Source organism: Antennarius striatus, chromosome 14, assembly GCF_040054535.1.
Source record: "Antennarius striatus isolate MH-2024 chromosome 14, ASM4005453v1, whole genome shotgun sequence".
Lineage (NCBI taxonomy): Eukaryota > Metazoa > Chordata > Actinopteri > Lophiiformes > Antennariidae > Antennarius > Antennarius striatus.
This window is the reverse complement of record NC_090789.1, coordinates 9,417,707-9,438,059: the sequence shown is the minus strand read 5'-3', so window position 1 is coordinate 9,438,059 and position 20,353 is coordinate 9,417,707. Positions and strand designations below refer to the sequence as shown.

Genomic DNA, 20,353 nt, shown 5'->3' with positions numbered 1-20,353 from the left:
ACAGGTCGTGACTTCGGGGTGTGCCCCAAATGAGCAGCTTGTAAGGGGGACGCCGCCTTGCTCAGGAGCACCTCGGCAGTGACTGGGAGGTGAGCTGACGCCTCCCACTGTCACCCCACACACTGAGGATGGCTGGCGTGAGCAGGAATCGAACCTCCGATGTCTGATCATAAGGCAGCTGCTCTGCCACTGAGCCACTGCTGTCCCCAGTCAATGAAATAAAAATGATTCAATTAAGAGCCAGACTAAAAGGTTAAAAGTAATAATATTTTTTTTAATAAATACATTTTTAGTTGAAAGCCAACTTTAAAAGATGGTTCTTCAGTTTACTTTTAAAAATGTCCAAATCCTCTGTTTTCCTCAACAATGTTAATCTGTTCAATCCAGATTAGCCCATCTCGTTTGTAGTCTGAACAGTCCCATACTACATGATATCCGGTATTTGCGGGACGGATTGAAACCGCATTGGGAGGTGGTTTTACATCGGTATGAACAGCGGTGAGTGTGACCAGTGTGAGCAGCTCCGGTCGGGTATGGCGGTCCGTGACGTCACCGTACGCGACGCGACGCGAGAGCGATGCGCCGGAAGGAAGAGCGGCGCGCGTTACGGACGGAGCGGTAAAAGAAAATGGCTAAGTTTGAGAACAGCAGCCCCTGGACTGACGAGGAAACCCGAGTCCTCATAAGTCTGTGGGGAGACAGTTCGACTCAAAAAAAGCTCAAGGGTATGTACAGGAATAAAGCTGTTTTCGAGAATATCGCGCTTGCAATGAAAAAAATGGGCTACAGGCGGACGTGGCTGCAATGCCAGCGGAAGATAAAAGGTCTTAAAACCAAGTTTAAAGAAATTAAAGATGGCAATAACAAAAGCGGGGCAGGACCAAACACTTGGCCCCTTTATGAAATGCTGGACAAAATCATTGGGGACAAACCCAATGTTCGCCCACTGCTTCTGTTCCATAGCTCTGCATCCCATGAAGAAGGCGAGGAGATGTTGAACAGCGGTCATGCGGGTGAGTATCGGTAATCTTATCTAGGTATACAGTACGGCACTGCTAACGTGTAGGGACACGCTGGTAACCTCCCCAGACACCTCATATAGAGTTCCCTAACGATGCTGTTCCCTAACGATTTTTTTCTTTACTTGACCTTAATCTTGTTATCTGCCCATAATTTCCTAGATGACACGCATTCAGAGTCTGCTGAGTCCAGCATCAGAAGCCCAAGTCCAGCTTCCTCTGGGAGGGAAACTCCTGCACTCCTCTCACCCCGCTCCGGTGCTCCCTCCACATCTGGACATGGAGAATTGTCTGGATCTGGTCCAGAACGTGGTAAATCATACTCATAAACATGTTACACAAATTACAACATATTAGTTCAATATCAAGTTTACAGTTTTGATTTTGAGTGATAAATGAAATAATTGCTGAAGCAGCGTGTGACATTCATACTTGGGTTGTTTGTGGGTTACAATCACTTTCAAATATGCTGCACACACACGAAAGTTCATTATCTTAACGTACAGCATGCTTAGTAGTTACAGCACAACAGTTTCACAGCCATGGCGGATTGACAGATCAAGAGACACACCTGGTGAATATACTGTTTATACAATAGAAGGGTCGGTGACGAAACAAGGGGTAGGAAAAAAATCTGAAAAATTACGTCAATAACATTTCTATCTTTTTCAGGGACCACAAGCCGTAAACGGAAAACCAAAATGGACTCAACTTTTGACTTTTTTGCAAAAAAAATGGATGAGATGCTGGAAAGAGACAATCATCTTCTTCTGGAGATGCAGACCGCACAGCACAAACATGACATGGCCATGATAAAATATCTTGGTGAGGTCATCAAGGAAGGGCAGTCCCAGCGTTGTCCCCCGGTCCCTCTCACCCACTACCCTTATTTTCCCCCAGGAGCATCACAACAAAATTCATCTCTGGTAAGGATGCCTCAGCCACAACAAAACCATCGTATATGGAAGACCTCGGGGATGAACATGTGCCTCATGATCCAAATTATTTTTTTATTTTTTACGCTCCAGTTATCCTGGAACACCTTACAGAAAAAGCACTTATAAAAATCAGTGGATTATTTTTTAATGAAATCAGCAATATTTAAAAGGCTTTGGGCTAACAAGGACTTAACTTGAAGCCCTTTGAACTTTAAGTCTTAAGAAAAAGAAAGAAATTCACCAGACAATTAGCTCAATTGGTTTGACTTTTTGTTCTCCATGGCGTAGTCCACAAAAATGAATGAATATGAACTATGAAACGTTCAGCTTTAACCTATTTGTACGTCTGAATATCAATTAAAACAGAGCACTAATGTTAGGTCAGTAATAAATGTGGTGTGTGGATGAATGAATTGTAAGTGATGAACATGAGGAGTACGTACATGCAAAGCCCCAGGTGGAATTGAACCAAGGACCTTCTTGTTGTGAGGCTGCCCCAGTATATGTAATTATGTACAATGTACATTTTTCTCTTATCTTTAAGAAGATGTTTGTTATATTACTTTTTGTAGGTCAGCAAACTCTTGCAATATTTACCTGTACAGTATATACTTTTTGTCTTGTCTGAAATCTTCTTGCTAATTTTTGAACACAGGGAAATGTAAATGCTGCTGCACCTCCAATTCTGAAGTAATGTGCATGCCATTAATTTTAAAATCACATGAAAATCACTAAACGTTTCCCTTTGTATATCTAGTTAATTTGACACCTGCATAAGCCCGGAAAGCAATGTTAAATTACCAACTCAACAAAGTATCAGACTACTTTTGGCATTGTACAAAATTTGATCAAGTGCAAAACAGGAATATGTTAAATTAAGGTATAATAGACAGTAGCTGCAAGCACTATTCACCTCATTATGCATTCAATTATGAAAGAACTTTGACAACTGGTTGCTCCTGGGCTGTGTCCTACCCAAATGGCTGAGGTGAAACCAGTTTCCTGATACATTTTTCGATATCAGCCACTGTCCTAAACACAACTCAAAGAGAGGAATGATATCAAGCTTAAAATTCACAACCAGAACAACACTTATTCATGTGCGTACCTGACACACCCCTCCGAATAGTTTTGTGGACATTAGTGCAGCAGTTATATTTTTATTAAAGAGGATACTGAGTCTTGTCTGACCTATGCCTTGACAAGGTTTTGTGGAAAATCAGTTGAGCAGTTTTTGCACCATCCTGAAAATAATAAATTCAGAGAAAACAAAACTTGCATTTCACATTGCAGTTTGAATCAAAATACAACTTTGCTGCAGTAACATTAAACATTGGACAGAGTGCAGCATTGCTTATCTGCACTGATATTTTTTTCCCGTTGCTTAGGCACTTTCTGTATTTTGCACCAGAAGGACCCAGTCTTTAGAGTTGGGCTACTTGGTTACTAGGTGGCGATAAAGCAAAATAAGTTATTGTTCTGACCATGATTGCTACAACTACCACTGTTGTTTGATGAGTGTTTAAATCTTTCCAGGGCTTGTGAGAGTCTCTGTGGGGTGTAGCTTTGCCCAGGAAATCCATATAGAATACTGAGGTTTTCTTCAATTAAAAGCATTTTTTTGAAATGAATTATGAATAGATTTTAGAGGTTAGGTCTGCTAAACAAAACTAAAAGGTTAGAAGAGCCTTCAAAGTTATATTATTGGAAAAAATTGGTCTTCTGTCGCATAGAAAATAACTTTCCAAAAGGGAATACGAAGAATGGTATCATCATGCAACAAAAAGAGTGCATGTCGACAGAACTGCTTTAATATGGCAATGATGAACTATACCTATAATATTTTTGTAGGAAGTCTATCGTAATATTAGAGCACGTGAGAGAACATTGCACAGGTGGCACGATCCACTTATTAATGTTGGGCCACAGCATAAATACACAAAATTTAATGTAATATTTATGTCTAGATTCAACTCATTCAGACCAAAATAGTATTAGATCCAAAAATGCTGAAAATTATATTATTTTTAGTTGGGTTTTACATTTCTGTTTCTTGCAGGTCTTGGATCAGAGAGAGTAAAATACAAATCATGAGACGTCACTCCTTTCCACTGACTTTTGCCAAATGTTCTTTAGCATATTCAAACTTTGAATATGGCTGCCCCAACAGTAAAATGATCTTCGATCAAAGGGTTGGAATATGTTATAAAAGCAAGCATTGGTCTTGTTTCAGCATCAACCTCCACCTGCTCCATCACAAGTGCTCTTGACTCCTGGTGAAACAGATCACTCTGAAACCATGGCCACAGACATCACTCTGATGTGCGCCACAGGCTGTGCACCTTGCTGGATGGTGGAGCTTGCTCTGAAGGAGAAGCAGAAGAACTTCACACATACCATCCTCTCCTATGAGAAAGGAGATCACAGATCGCAGCAAGTACTGGATGTCAATCCCAGGGGAGCAGTAAGTTTATACTTTATGATCAAAAAATAGCTCAACTATGAGTCATCAAGAATTAATCAAGGATCAGATTACATCGTTGTGATAAGCTTATCTTCTATTCACTCTATAGTTATAAAAACAACAAAGGCTAATTTTCTTTCATTCTGTTCTCGTTTTAAAAGCTTCCTGCCTTCAAACATGGAGACAACATTGTGAATGAGGCCTTGGCTATTTGTCTGTACCTGGAGGTAAGACCTGGTCCAAACAGCAGAGCTTGTTTCTTTGCTGCTGTAATAATTTTGATGAGATAAAGATAAACCGGGTTCAGTTGTATTTTGTGGACAGAGACAACCGACGCCACAGAGGAAAATCAACCAGACATTCATGTGAGTGTTCTCAGCGTTTCTCCTCATATCTTCAACAGAGCGCATTTAAGAACAGTGGAAACCAGTTGATCCCTGACAGCTTTGCTGATCAAGCAACAATGTACCAGCGCTTTCAAGAGGCTGACATTCTCAGGCAGAAAATTGGTAAGTTCACGTTGACATGCAATGCTTGAATATTTCACTTCTGTTTTACAAGAGAACACACAGCTGTTGACCCTTTAAATTCTGTATAATGATAATCATTGTATTTGAGCCACTTTTATTTATTTCTTACATATTTACCCTCATCATACAGCTAAAGCTGTAGAATTAGCTGACGGTGTTTTAGATTGCTACCGGTTGGGACTGCGTTGCTTTTGAATTATTTTACAAAAACTATCACATTCACACTTGAACACATCATGTCTGCAGTCCATCTCTTGAGAAGGATCTGCACATCTATAGAACAAGGTTGATTAATGTGTAGGCCATCCTCCAATAAGCTGTGACCATAATTAAGTGATGACACCGTGATGATAGCAGTTAGGAAACCCAATGTCAAACTTGTAGTACTGGAACAGATTGACGGATTTAACTGAACAGAAAATTTTAATTCTACATATTTGACCCGTTTTGACTTTTTTCAGGGGATGTTCTCTTCTATGAACTGAGGACCCCGGCAGAGGAGAGAACAGAATACGCTGAGAAAAACCTGAGCTCGATTCTGACTGCTGAGGTCCAGCTCTGGGAGATGTACATGCAAAAGGTAAACCTGAAGATTATGAATACTCTGAGACAAGAATACACTGTCATGTCTCCATGATAGAACTGATACGAGAACTAGCAGTGGGTTAGAAATACACACACACACACACACACACACACACACACACACACACTCACACACGTCACACACTGGCTATACTAAGGAACGACGGCCAGGCTCAATAGCAAGGAAACAAACTGTACCTCCTAACCCACCAAGCTCAACAAGTCATTAATTTAAGATTTGTCTGAAATCCTGGTGTGACTGGTGTGATATGCCTCCTGCCTAAATTAATCTCCCTGAAGTAGTCAGGCTAACAGCAGGTTAGCAGGTTATTCCACATCTGCATTTTGTTGAAGCACCACTGGAGCAGAGGTTCAAAACAGTGGCAGCTTTAACTGCAGCAACTACATACAGTAGCTGAACAATAGCAAATAAAAACAGCAGCAGATGTAAAACAACAGTGGCAAGAAAGAGTAGCTACAGAAAGCACCAGGAGATGTCAGCTGGCCGTCTCTGGTCAGGAGGGAAATCATCTTATTCGGTTGGTTCAAATCAAACATTCCAGCATCATTTATCCTGAGCTTTCATAGACTTTTTGTGTGGCAAATCCCCCAAAGCTTTGAAGACGACCTGTTATTTCTTTGTTATAAGTAATGTAGATACAAGGCTTGGACAGCAAGTCGAATGGTTGTTGTGTTTAATAAATGTTACCTAAAACCTCCTAACTATAATAGAAAAGTTGTGGTTTCTATCTGCCCACCAGGGCATGATGGTGGTTGTAATGTTTTTTTCTGTCTTCTAGAGAACCGGTCCTTACCTGGCAGGAGGGTCCTTTACTCTGGCTGATGTGTGTGCTTTTCCATGCATTGCTGCTCTCATCCAGTATGGGTATGTGGATTCAAACACTGAACAAAGCTAATAAAAAGAATGCATGATGTATTATAAATTAGTAATTCACACTTACATTTGTCTTTCTTTTAGGTTGTCTCAACAAAAATACCCTTGGATTGCAGATTACTATAAAACCCATAAGGGCAGAGCTACCATTGTCAAATCCTGGCCTTCTATCTGGCCAAAGGCCCCAAAAGGATACGAGGCTCTGAAAAATATCTGAGGTCCTGACACACTGGAACCCTTCTTGTGTCCATCTTCCTGCATCGCTCTGCTTAGATGATCGTATTCTAAGAAATATGCATTTGCTTTTACTGCAGTTGTCACTTTCTCATTAGAATGTGTTTGTGACTTTCACTGCAGGTTATTCTTTTTTGTGCTGCATAACAAAAACAATTAAAAAAATATTAATTTAATTTTAATGTCTGTGGCTTACTTAAAAACATGTACAGCTATGTTTAGTTTGATGGGGTTACTCTGTGAAATGTTGGTGCTGCTAAACCCTTCCTGTGTTGGTTGCCCTGCTTCACAGTTGTTCAGTGACACATGAGTTTCAGAAGCTTCTTTGATCACCATCAGACCTCTTCCTGGAAGTCCATAGAAGATCAATCATCTTAAATTGGTTGCTCAATGCCATTTCTGCCCACCTTATTTAAGTTTCAGATCTACATATATTCCCCCGTACTTTAAAATGTACTAAAACACAGATCAGACAATTTGTGTTGGTCTTTTCAATTCTTACATTACTTGCGCAAATACATAAAACACTGATAATGTGCAGTTTTTGGTGATGGCATGAGTGATAGAGCAATGTGCTATGAAAAAGCAAATGTGGTCACGTGAGATGAAAGAGGAATATGCTCTAAATAAAGAATCACGTTACTGATAGCTGCAATATTCATGAAAGGTGTTTACCTCCAATCAATGTGTGTTTTTGAAAACTGAAAAAGCACACAACAAAGAAAGTGTAATGCTAAAATAACAAAGTTTATACATTGTAGGTCGCAATGCAAAGAAGAAATAAAAGGATTAAATTAATTATATGGCGTTTGTTAGTCTGAATGCTGTAGTAATGTCAGGGAACATGTGAAAATACTGCACAAATAGAAGAGCCACTTCAGGTCACTGCAGTACCTGATAGTCTGCACAGACTTAGTTGTTTTCAAAAAATACTAAATATTCGTGTAACTTCCAAGAGCTGAGTTTGGTTGAGATCATATTAAAACAAATATGTGCAAAATTAACTTTGAATTATATTATTATGCTGCCCCACAGCTCCCACAGATAAATGGGATGTGACACTCAAAGTTTCTGAGCGAATTATGGAGGAGAAGAACTTACGTTGCTATAACCTTAAACTGCTCTCCTTAGAAAAATATGAGTTATAAGATGAAATCATTTCTAGATATAAATCCCAGGGCATGGGTAAGTGTATACTCCATTAACAAGAAAGAGCAAAAACATACAAATTGTTATCAGCTTACAAAGTCATTAGATATTTTTAAAAGAACTGTGTATATCAGACTCTAAACGTCAATTTCAATTTATGAATGACCATCATAAACTTTCTCAGGACCACTAGATTGTATATTGTGGTGCGTAAAACATGCGTAATCTTGTACTGTGACAAATGGAATTAACAGTTGCAAAATAACAAGAAATGAAAGAGTAGATAACAGTGTGATTTAAATGACATAGAGCTGACATAACCTTTACGATAGGGAGATAATACTAATATAAAATCATATCAGAAAAGTCTAGGCGCTCAGGCATTGTAATCTCCACTCGACTGCTTTCCCCTGAAGGCCAAAATGAATCGATAGCAGAGATGCTGCGATCACTGATGCAATACTCTGACAGATCTTGGTCGCGACAGTCACACACGTCACGTTACAAAAAGCCAGGCGTTGAGGTGAGTAAGCAGGTTGTTCATCATATATTTACTGTGGATTGGTATTACTATTACAATGTGAAGCATATAGCGTTATGTAGTGCATTTGTCGCAGCTGTAAGTCGAAAATCGCCATAAAAAGTTAACATAGCTGCACATGGCTGTGTTGCTAGCTCGTTGAACAGCACTAGCCTGATTCATTCATTTAAGGCATGGGGTTTAAAATGAAGTAGCTAATATTTTAGGTAGAATTTCAATAAATGATCTTTACATTACACATCGGGAAACCTGGTGAACTACTTTGAATCAGACGTAGCTAACATTAGATTATAATATACAAGGCAGGTCCACATTCAACTTCGTCTTTCTTCTTAGCCAGCACTAATATGTGCCTAAAATGTTATGAAAAGCACTTTGTCGTATTGTTGAATTTGTGTTTTTCTATCGTAGCCTATTTGTTGATTGTTTTTCCATTACACGTTTTAAATAAATATGGGTCACTGCTGCTTGCAATGGCCCATTATCACTGCTGCAATGATTTGAAACTGACGCAGTTCTGATCTTTTTGGCTTGACTGTTCATATTCAGCTTTGTACATGACTCATTTCTCACATCATTGTCCACAGATCTGTACAATGAACCCACATGACCCATTTCTCACATCAGCACGCCAGGAGAATACAGTATATTTTATCTGCTAGCTCATCATCAGAATCAGTGACATATTGTTGCAATTCTTGATTTTCTACGTGCTTTGCTGGGATAACAGGTGTGGTGAACATTTACGGTCCTCAGTATTTGATTTTTTTTCACCATATTTCCTTGTTAGAAAAGCACTGCTTTCACTTTTGTAGACGTCAAATACATATTTAATTTAGAGCTGGATTACTGTAATTTAAAGTACAGTAATCCAGATCTGAATGCAATGTCCTGTAAATTTGTGAGTCATACATGAGTAAAATAATTAAAATGTTGTGGCCCATTTTCTGGAATTGCCATTTAGAAAAAGTACATGTTATGTAAGCAAAGTCACACTGCAGTATGCTGATGGACTGTCATCACACTATTGTTACCACAGGTACAACATCCAGAAGTAAATTCCTGTGCCAGTATTTTATTAATTTAGGTATTTGATTGTTTTACTTGGATTTAGGAAAAATCATAAGCGTGTCAAATGTTGGGTAAAATTAAAACAAAATGAAGTCATTTTTGTGAAATTTTGTAATGCTTATTTTCTTATCTTCCTAGCCAGAAGGTCTTCCATCATGACAGATCAGCTAAGTCCAGATGAAAAGTTCCACCTCATCACCAGGAACCTCCAGGTTGGACACACAAACAACCATTCACAGTAAGATAAGTCCTTCAGCAGTTTGTTCTCATTAATATCTGGAATATTTGCATTGCAGGAGGTCCTTGGGGAGGAGAAGGTGAAGCAGGTTCTTCAAGAGAGAGAACTGAGGGTGTACTGGGGCACAGCCACCACTGGCAAACCTCACGTTGCTTACTTTGTACCCATGTCCAAGATAGCAGATTTTCTAAAAGCTGGATGTGAGGTAGGTAGATCTCATGTCTGTTGTCAGGGAATGCTGTTCACTGCTGCTGGTGAGCATTGAAGGACATTATATGATGTACTGCTATTTATTTAAGCTGGAAAGTTGTTGACGAATATTGGAAATTTTAAGTAGGATTGAATTTTTTACTAAGGTAGAAATTTTGAGGTGAATCTGGGTATAAAAGATTAGAGACATGAAACTGACACCAATAAGTAGTTTAGAGATTTAGATGATTTCATGTATCTGTGAAATGTTGAAATTTCATTGATACCAACAAATGGACCCACCATAGTGGAAACCATGTTTTATTGGGCACTCAAAGTACTCGCCTACTGTAGAAAAAAAAATTTTTTTCAATTCATGTTTTAGTGTCACTGATGTTGGTAGAGGAATGTGCTCTTTATTTAAAATGTAATCTTGAAGGAGTTTTGTGATGTTGATTTTTATTTTTAAAATTTTTCATGCTTTTTGTTTCCTCAGGTCACCATTCTTTTTGCAGACTTACATGCCTATCTTGACAACATGAAGGCCCCCTGGGAGCTGCTGGAACTCAGGGTGAAGTACTATGAACAGGTCATCAAGGCCATGCTGGAGAGCATTGGTGTGCCTCTGGAGAAACTCAAGTTTGTTAAAGGAACTGAGTACCAGCTGAGCAGGTCAGTTGTGTTGATAGTACAGAATGGTAGCATGCAGTTGTCTTTCTGACTTGACATTCTCCAAAACAGATTATAACCACAGACTGTACTTAAATGAACGTTTTAGTTTGGTATTGTCATGTTTATCAGAGAGTACACTCTGGATGTGTACCGTCTGTCATCTGTGATGACCGAACATGATGCCAAGAAGGCTGGAGCTGAGGTGGTGAAACAGGTGGAGCACCCCCTGCTGAGTGGCCTGCTCTACCCTGGCCTGCAGGTAATAACACTGCTCTATATGGAGCGATAACTGCTAATGTCGTCACTCTTATTCAGAAGTAGTTTTAATTATATTACAGACAGATTGCAGACAGATTATTAAAATTAGGAATGGTTGTTCTTTTGCATTTCTAACAAAATGTTCACATGGGGTGATATACATAAATGTAATCAGTCCTAAACTACACTCAAAGATTTAAGATTGCACCACAGTGCTTACTCGCAGATTTGTTAGAAATAGTTGTACAGATATAATCTGTATTGTGTTCTTTGCAAACCATCAATGATATCAAAGCAAATAGAAACCAAAAGCATTAGCAACATAAATTTTTTAAATTCTAGTTTTGTTCTGTTTTGATTTTCGTCCACAGGCGTTGGATGAAGAGTACCTCAAGGTGGACGCCCAGTTTGGAGGAGTTGATCAGAGGAAGATTTTCACTCTTGCAGAAAAGGTAATAGCTTATGTCATATTTGAGCTACATTTGTGGACAGTTTCTTTATGTACTGTAGTTGAGTTTGGAAATGTTTTAGTTGGGGATTTTTTAAAAAAAATTCTGATGTTGTTGCTCTTGACCTGCTGTTGATAGATCAATTCAAGTTTTGAGAAGAGTTTTATTGTAGTTTTATTGTTGCAGAGCTACGTTTGAAAACTACTGCCCAAATGGCCAAAAATGTTTTTTTGCATGAGATGTGCCCTTGATTTTCTCAATACACATTATGTAGATTGGAAAGACAAGATAGGACTTTATCAATCCCATATGCATTTGCTTGTTTCTGGAGCAGCAGAGGACAGGTACAGAACCAAAGTTTTAGTAACAACCTTAGTGCAAAAAACAAGGGGTCTAAAAAAAATAAAGAATAAACAGAAATATAAATAATACAATATTAGTATGCATGCAAGCATAAAAAACAAGCATCATATAGCAGGGGACGTTAATTTTGTCCTCTCTAGAATCAACTTAATGTTTCTGATAGAGAAACCCGGTTGGGACAGTTTTCTAATGGCTGAATTCTTCCCTGAAGAAAAAATACTTATTAAATACGGAGTTAAACATGATTCTGTGAAACCAAAAATTCAAAATGTCATTCAAAACTGAGATAACACAGGATGTCAGGTGATCAAGTTTCTGTATTGTGACCCCATATTCATAAAATTTCACATCTGGGTATTAAAAAAAAAAGGACAGAAGGGTAATCTAAAGAAAACTCTATGAAATGTAACTCTGGTTGTTCTTTTGCCTCCAGTACCTGCCCTCACTTGGCTATGCCAAACGCGCCCATCTGATGAACCCAATGGTACCAGGATTGACGGGAGCCAAAATGAGCTCCTCAGAAGAAGTATGTTGTAAAACATATGAGTCAAAATTTGGAAGGATTTTTTCTTTTGCTAGTGGTTATTGTCCCTCTTGTTTTCAGGAGTCAAAGATTGATCTATTAGACTCCAAAGAAGATGTAAAGAAAAAGCTGAAGAAGGCTTTCTGTGAGCCTGGAAACATCGAGAACAACGGAGTCCTCTCCTTTGTCAAATACGTCGTCTTCCCCCTATGTGGAGGTAAAATCTTCCTGTTTGAATGTGTGTCTGTTGCTTGGGCTTAAGATGTTTCCTCCCCTCATGTAAACGATATAAAATTGATTGATTTGGGGATTTTTGTGTTTCAGAGTTCTGCATCAAAAGAGACCAAAAGTGGGGTGGAGACAAAAGTTACAGTGTGTTTGAAGAGGTGGAAAAGGACTTCGCTGAGGAGGTGAAGAATAAACACATGAAATTATTTAAATGCATTTTAATTCTCCACTTGTCGTCTTGGTCTGACTGTAATCTTTGATATTAGACTATCCATCCTGGTGATCTGAAGGCCTCAGTGGAGGTAGCACTAAACCAGCTGCTGGCACCAATCAGAAAGAAGTTTGAGTCTCCTGAGCTCCGCAAACTCACCGACGCTGCTTACCCAAAGGCCCCAAAAATGAGTTAGTATTTTAATGTTCATGCAGAGGCAGCTACATAAAATGTGTCAGCTAGTTTAATGAGCAGTCGTGTTTTATCTGTGTGTGATCAGAAGGAGCAGGGAAGGGCACCAAAGCAGGAGGAGAAGAGGAAGAGGAACTGGCCCCCTCCAGACTGGACATTAGGGTGGGAAAGATCATCAGTGTGGAAAAGGTAATCTTGTCATCTGAAACCTCATCAGCTGACCAGAGGACACATCTGTGTGTCTGCCTGTGTTCATATTTGTCTCTTTATCAATCATTGTGCAGCATCCGGATGCTGATTCACTGTACCTGGAGAAAATAGATGTTGGAGAGCAAGAGCCGAGGACAGTAGTCAGCGGGCTGGTGGCCTATGTTTCAAAGGAGGACTTGCAGGACAGAATGGTGCTGCTCCTGTGCAATCTGAAACCCCAGAAGATGCGAGGGATCGAGTCTCAAGCCATGCTGCTCTGCGCGTCTGTGTGAGTGGAACTTCTGTTTTGCAAACATGGCTCATCCTTCAATTTAACTCATGATGAATGTTGTTGACTCTTATTGGTTGATGTTTAGTGAAGGGGAACCCAGGAGGGTGGAGCCTCTTGACCCTCCAGAGGGGTCATCGCCAGGAGAGCAGGTCTTTGTCAAAGGTTATGAGACGGGTAAACCTGATGACAAACTCAACCCCAAGAAGAAGGTGTGGGAGAAACTGCAGGTGTGTGTCATTTAGATTTTACTGTTCAGGAAAAGTAGAGTGTGAAATGGATTAATTACATATTACGATAAAATTAGACTGCACTGATAAATGATTATATTATTGTCTCTCCAGGTTGACCTGAAGATATCTGATGACTGTGTGGCTCAGTGGAAAGACAAATATTTAATGACAAAACTGGGACAGATTACATGTAAGACACTCAAAGGAGGGAACATCAGTTAGACGCCCCTGACATCCATCAGTGCCAGCTACGTTACTGCAATATACTCATCTGCGAATCACCATGGCAACCAAAAGTCAAATCTCATCTGGATGTTTTCTTAGAGACTGATGGGACATTAAGGCCAGACATCTCTCTCTGGATTGGTTTATTCACATTTATTTTGATTTATTGGAAAATGTGTCTTGATTAATTGATTCATTACTGATAATGATGACATTATCAATGCATTGCAAATTATTGTCTTCAGTGTTGCAGCAGTAGTTGTTCCTTGCTGATAAGGAATGGTAGATTTTTGAAAAGGGACTTGATGTTTCAGTAGTTTTCCATTTAAAAAAGTGAACTGTTCCTTAAAATCATGTTAAATCTTATCAATATTAAAAGGAATGGATTTAATATTAGATTATGCACAATATATCATGCTACAACTACTTTTTGCTCCAGACGAAATAATACTGTTGATCTAATACACTGCCTGAAACTCATGTGTTTCATGTGTTTGTTCTTTCCTTGCCGGTTGAAGGTAGGCTGGTTTACGGGTACTCTGTCTAGAAACCATCCATATTTAGAAGATTTAAAGTTCAAGAATGATTAATTCGTTTCTCATAGAGCTTTTCAAAGTGTCTAGTGAAAATACGTGAATTTTTCCTACATTGCACTATACAATAACATCAAAAACAAATATGCAGTTGTACCTATAAAATGCATATGTAATGTAAGACAAAGGATGCTGTAGAGTTGCTAAGAAATAAGTCTATGAACAACTGTCAAAAAAATTTATTCATCTTTGATCTGAAAAAATGCTGAGTCCTGTCTTCAGAACTGAAACACTTGTGATGGCTGTGATACTGAACCTCATGAAGTGTCTGTGTAAGACAAATTAGACAACCACATTTAATTCACTTATTTTATTTATAGAGATAATAACTGTACAGAATCCTTTATAATTATCGAGATGTTTTTTGACCTATTCCGATGATTCAAAATAATTCACCCATCAATGATGTTCCAAGGGCAAAATGATTTGTGATGAGCTGGAATTTCCACTAAAAAGACTTTTTAGGCCAAAGTTTTTGAGAGAAAACATTTAATAAAAACACTGAATTCACACCAAGTTAACTCCAATGCAACAATCATCCAGGACCAGTCACATCTATAATCCTGCGGTGGTGTGCAGATGAACTGAATTATTAAATGTTTCAGAAATTTTGGGTAAAAGTGACTGACAGTGCAACTGAAAAAAAACACAAAAATAAATAAGATACCTTTTACTTGTTTCCCTAAAACATTCTCTGAATTTCCTGGTCTGAGCTTTATTAAAGTCAAGTAAGTGACAGTTCAGACTAGACTGAAGTATCTATTGGCAGTTGCTCTAATGAGATGCTTAAAGGTTTGATATCTGCTGCTTTACAAAAGTGCCTCAGTCAAATTTTATAAACCATTATTGTCTGTAGGTTGCATTAACACTGAAAAACTGATTTGAAACTGGTTGTGACAATTTGATGTTAGCCAGAAGAAATGTCAGCATTAAAATACTAATTTGCCCTGTAGCGCATGTTATTATCAGAGTTTAATGACAACTGCTTAAATCCCTGTGAGGAATGTACATAGTACTACAACAGAGAACAAACAAACTTTATACAGAAACATTTTGTTGTGACAATCTCTTTCCTCTGAGCTGCACTGACCTCCACCTTTTTCTGCCTCTGGGAGGCAATCTCACACAAGCCAAGTATTTACATTTAATCCAATGTACACAATGCCAAACAGGGAAGTTTACATAAGAAATAAGCTATAGTTTAGAAAAATACTCAAAATAAAGCTATCATAAAAAAAATGGGAGTGACACAGTTATACATAAATTAGTAGGAAGGCCGTTACAGGCTAAGGCGTTTGGAGGAGACCTGAAACACTGATTGTAGCGCCTCTGGGCCTCTTCAGACCTGGCTGTGAGTTGTCCTTTTAGTGGTAGCCTTTATTCCTCCCTTTTTGGTTAGTAACCAAAGGCTCTCTCAAAACAGTGTTTCAATTGTGTCTGCTGTCACTCTTGTGGCTAAAAAGAAAAGATAAGAGGAAGTTAAACATTATAGCACCGATGTAATACAGTTACAGAAGCTCACATAATGAGCATTCTGTCCTAATCTCATTTACTTATACGTACTGGGACATGATCATGAGTTTCAGGTTATGACTGAATGAAATGCATGCTTGTGTATTTGACTGGAAAGGGCCTGTGGAAGGAGGCCTCTGTTTGCACTTCTGTCCTGACAACAGAACATTCTATTTAAGGTTTTGTTAAACTGCTTAGCTGTCAGATGTCATGGTGTCACAAGAATCGGCATTCTGGTTCTTCACGACGAGTAAGTGGCACGTGAGTCATTGATTAATGCTGGTACTGAATCAGCTTTAATTAAATTACTCACTCAGCAGCAGTACACTGAAACACTGGGGAAGGTGGTGGCAGTCAATCTTTACTTACATAAAGACGACTGTGACTGATTATGTATTGCCCCTCGTCCAACTACATACTTTAATCTCCAAGATTGTTATAGAATTACGATTCTGACTTGTCTGTGGCTGGTTGTAGTGATTGCAAATCACAAAGTTGTTGCTCTTACCCCTTGTCTCATGAAGTGTTGTTCCACCCATCTCTTGTACTCCGATTTCCCTGTTTCCTTCAACACTCAAGTCCTTCTTTTCCGAATAGGCAGGTTGATTCTGTGAAAGACTTAGGCTGCAGTGGGCTGGTTTCTTAGCTACTGGTGGAGGAACTTTGTCAGACTTCATTCCACCACTGGAGTAAGAAGTGGCCTTTGATTGGTCAGACACTTGCATGAGCTCGGCCGCTAAGCTTTGTTTCAGACTTGCCTGAGCTTCAGGCGAAGAGGCAGCTGAAGTCTCTATGACAATCTTTTTTGTGCTCCTGGAAAAGATAAAGCTGGCAGTAGAAGCTGGGGATTTGTACATGTCACATCTGTCAGGTGACTTCAGAAACAGAGAACCATGTTCGCTGTTAGAGCTGTAAGTTGATGATCTCACGCCCAGTCGGGATGGAAGACCATCCCTTGAAGACATGGCTGCAGTTTTCATACGTATGGCTTCCTGTAATCGCATGGATGGGGTGTTTAGTGTCACAGAGGATACTTTTCCTGTCTGAGGGGAGGATTTTAGGGACAGAGACTTGCGGATGGGTTTCTGTGGAATATTTTGAGGTCCTTGGATTAAGACAGGGCAGTTCTCTAGATTTGAAGTGCCCTGGTCTGTTGACGTATCCTCTGCTGGATCTTTAATCTGATCTTCAGACATGTTCACTGATCTGAGACGAACCATCTGAAGCAAGGAGGGGGTGACTAGAGGTATGTTAGCATCTTCTTTGGGAGAGAGTGCAATCTTGTTGCGCGAAACAAGCTCCTTACTTCCATTATCTCTATTTGCTACACTTGGCTGCCTTCGGAAATAAACCCCATGGGTTGAATTCTCACCCGGCAAAGGAGGTGATACTGGGACATTAATTGGGGGCTGGGTACTAACAAGAGACTCTGAGGGTGACTGTTCTTCAGTCATTACAGAGTCTTGCAAAAGGAAGTTACTGGGGGAAGGTAAAGCAGAGGCTGATAGGGGACACTCTGTTGTCATTGGTGGTAAAGGAGACCTCTTTACTGGTGGTGTTAGAACACTGTCAGAAACGGATGTATTTTGTTTTGTGGTGCAAGAAATCTCTTTGCTGATTTCAGCTTTTGAATCTTGCAGGATATCCTCTAACTTATTATCTGTTATTGTTTGTGGAATAACAGGGGTTAAATCTAGCATTTGTTCAGGCTCAAATATTCCAGCATCACTTGAGTTCTCATCTATGCTGTCAACTTCTGTTGTTCGTTTTGAGACATCCAGGTCTGGGATCACAGGACTGTCCATTGCATTCGACACACTTTCTGTTTCAAGGAGTGGAGGAGGTGGAGGAAAGTCAATCTCATCTCCTTCAAAAACAGAGTCCCCTTCCATTGGAGGTGGAGGTGGTGGCCAGCAGGAATCTAAAACATGGCTCTCCTCCTGTACTTTCTCCAATTCATCTGGTGGCATTAAAACTGATGGAAAAGGTGTCTTCCTTGACAGAGGAGGTGTAGGGTGGTATGCAGGGGGAGGTGTAGGTGGGGGTGAAGACTTAGAAATTTTGGGGACCTCTGGCATGGATGAGCCCTCACTTTTAATGTCATTATCGTTCTTATATCCTACGACTATAATTCTGTTCTGTGAGGATATTTTTTTGTCCGCGCTGGGTAGGTTATCTCTTGACATCAATTCCTCTCTGTTCAATATAGTCATGATTTTCTTCATGACAGGAGGAGGGTCCTTCTTTGGAGCCCTATCTTGATTTTCAGAGTACTTCACAACCGGAATACTATTCTGCTCTGGTGTCTGAATGTCTCTATTTTCTTCCATCTTTACTTGTTCAGTAAATGGATGCCCCTTACTCTTTAAGTCTTCAGGTGCTGCTGCCAGCAGTATTTCACAGTCTGCTTTGTTTTCTGGCAAGTCTGAGATGGATTTGTCTGTATCCGGTTGGTTTTCAACCAAAACTTGTATTGTCTTGCTGGCTTCATTCTCTACTTTTACTGCTTGTTTAACTGTGCTGTTCCCTGTTTGTACTGGTTTCAGGGTTACTTTGCTTACAGTAGGACAAGGTCTACACAGTAATTCAAGGGATTGTCTATTGTAAGCCCATGTCTCTGGAGGAGGAGGACATGGTGCTCTTACCTTGGGAGGTGGTGGGATCTTCAATAGTTCTATTATTTCAGCACTCAAAGTTGAAGAATTGTTATTTGGAGTGAGAACTATGGCAGCAGTAGAGGGAAGCTCCTGTGAAGGCAGACTGGGGCTACACGTGGACATATCTGGATTTACAGACTCTGATGTACCAGATGACAGAGAGGTAAGAGAAGAAGAAGGTGAAGCTGCTGAGGAAGAGGTCCGAGACACTGATCTCTCTGGTTTGACTGGTTTCTTTTTCTGTTTGTCAGGGGAGGTTGGTGAGATCCCCTTTGGGGAAAATGTTGGTGTACCACTCTGACTAGAATAGCCACTAGAAGGGGACATGGTCCTTTCAAATTTACATCCTTCTGAAGGTGTTTTCTGCGGGGAGGAGGTGCTAGATTCTGTTGTTCTTTGTGCTTCGCTGAATGAGGTCTGCATGGAGCTTGCAGAATTAGAGGAAGCATCTACAGAGCTGGATCCAGTGGAATTCAATACAGTGACTTTATTGGTATATGTAGTAAATGATTTTGTCTCATCCTTTCCTACATTATTATCTGTGGTATTTGATGCCCCTCCAGAGGCTGAGTTATTGAGATCTTTGCTCTCCACCAGACCAAGGGTGTTGGTCTTGATCCTATGACTGTGCAGGGAGTTAGTTCTCCTTGGTGGTGCCGGAGGTTGTTTGGTCTTCATAACTGATAAACTACGAGGGCAATTCTGTTTAGTTGATTTGGTCTCCTCCCCAGCATCCACTGCCTCTGACAGGGTAGTCTCAGTTCTTTGCCCTGTAACAAATATGTCACTTGTAGAGTTCGTGCTACCAATCATGCTCAGTGAGGTATTGCGATTGGGAAGGTAATTGTCCTCACTAGGCTGCACTGACTGGTTTTCTTTCCCATTAAGACATTCTCTCTGTGAATTACCACTACATATGCTATGCTTGGAGGATACAGGAGAGGGGTTTAAAATAGCAGACTTTGAAGACTGAGACTTGCTCCGCTTTGATGTTGGTATTGATGTTGGCATCAGTGTGGAGTCATGGGAGTTGTCAGTCTGGGAACCATCACCATCTGATCTTCTGGACAGTAAAGGACTGATTGATGAGTCCCCAGATTCCAGGCTGCTTTTGCTTATAGCACGGACACTCTCTCCATAACTTATACTGCTGCCACGTGTCCGGCTGCTACTGCGGTCAATTTCTATGACCTCAACTGAGGCTGGCAAGATGGCATTAGGGATGATTGTAGATAGGTAGGTAGCTTGAGGTGACATGGACATTACTGGACCCTAGAAAATAAATAGAAATGGGATTTTGCCTGTACAATGTTTCAAATGATGAAAATAACGAAAAAAACAAACATACAGATGAACAAAAAGAAGAGCACTACTTAGAAAAATGTTGGATATACATTATTAAGTGGAAGTAAGCCTCTTACCTGAAGTTCCTGTAGGAAGCCCAACAATGTAGAAGGAGAGGAGGAAGAGGAGGTCATGCCAGGGACAGCAAGTGATTTTGGTCTCAGCGATGAAGAACAGAGATCGGAACCAAAATTATGTTGGTGGAGGATATGTTCGTCTTGATACATTGCCCGGAGATGCTTCCTCAGCAGCTGCTCATCTCTGGATGTGTGCTTAGAAGTAGAGAATCACTTCAGGCTTTAAGAATGTTAGAAGTATTCTGGATGAATTAATTAATTCTGGAAAACTGTTTACCTCCAGCTCTGAAAGATGAATCCTTGCTCCCTCCTGATTCTCTACTGGAAATCCTCCATCAACAGTTGGAATAATAACAACACCTGCTTGGAGGTTTTTGAGCTTTTCATCTCCATTAGAGTGCTGGGCGGGAACAAGTTGCTGAAAGGTTGAATTTCGGTGCAACGCTGGAGAGACAGCAAACCTTTTTCATTACTAGATCTATTAC

The 20,353-nt window shown here is 39.9% G+C and overlaps 3 protein-coding genes across 8 annotated transcripts in view; 2 read left to right on the top strand and 1 right to left on the bottom strand.

Moving 5' to 3' along the window:
* The first annotated feature begins 572 nt into the window (after positions 1–572).
* Positions 573–7,115, top strand: LOC137607255 (glutathione S-transferase A-like). 2 transcript variants are annotated; one of them, XM_068332888.1, is made up of 10 exons: positions 609–725; positions 964–1,013; positions 1,182–1,331; positions 1,692–1,945; positions 4,191–4,421; positions 4,583–4,648; positions 4,825–4,930; positions 5,413–5,531; positions 6,337–6,422; positions 6,516–7,111. In XM_068332888.1, the coding sequence occupies exons 2-10, from the start codon at positions 992–994 to the stop codon at positions 6,646–6,648; spliced, it is 1,167 nt and encodes a 388-aa protein (XP_068188989.1). In that variant the 5' UTR covers positions 609–725; positions 964–991; the 3' UTR covers positions 6,649–7,111. The 2 variants fall into 2 exon arrangements, with proteins under 2 accessions (XP_068188988.1, XP_068188989.1); XM_068332887.1 differs by having other exon boundaries at positions 573–1,013; positions 6,516–7,115.
* Positions 7,116–8,271: 1,156 nt separating this feature from the next.
* Positions 8,272–14,153, top strand: yars1 (tyrosyl-tRNA synthetase 1). 4 transcript variants are annotated; one of them, XM_068332400.1, is made up of 15 exons: positions 8,283–8,337; positions 8,943–9,085; positions 9,569–9,638; positions 9,723–9,869; positions 10,350–10,525; positions 10,655–10,784; positions 11,155–11,235; positions 12,029–12,121; positions 12,200–12,335; positions 12,443–12,528; positions 12,613–12,748; positions 12,838–12,938; positions 13,034–13,227; positions 13,316–13,457; positions 13,572–14,153. In XM_068332400.1, exons 3-15 carry the CDS (start codon positions 9,582–9,584, stop codon positions 13,680–13,682), a joined length of 1,590 nt encoding a protein of 529 aa, XP_068188501.1. In that variant the 5' UTR covers positions 8,283–8,337; positions 8,943–9,085; positions 9,569–9,581; the 3' UTR covers positions 13,683–14,153. The 4 variants fall into 4 exon arrangements, with proteins under 4 accessions (XP_068188498.1, XP_068188501.1, XP_068188500.1 ...); XM_068332399.1 differs by having other exon boundaries at positions 9,565–9,638; XM_068332397.1 differs by lacking the exon at positions 8,943–9,085 and having other exon boundaries at positions 8,272–8,337; positions 9,565–9,638.
* A 428-nt stretch (positions 14,154–14,581) lies between these two features.
* Positions 14,582–20,353, bottom strand: part of nhsl3 (NHS like 3) — a 32,412-nt gene continuing 26,640 nt past the window's right edge. For both annotated transcript variants that reach the window (XM_068332395.1, XM_068332396.1), the window contains 4 exons: positions 20,146–20,312; positions 19,869–20,063; positions 16,299–19,719; positions 14,582–15,733 (listed from right to left, as the gene is read on the bottom strand). In XM_068332395.1, coding sequence (XP_068188496.1) covers positions 15,693–15,733; positions 16,299–19,719; positions 19,869–20,063; positions 20,146–20,312 — 3,824 coding nt within the window. In that variant the 3' untranslated portion in view covers positions 14,582–15,692. The remainder of the gene's footprint in view (positions 15,734–16,298; positions 19,720–19,868; positions 20,064–20,145; positions 20,313–20,353) is intronic.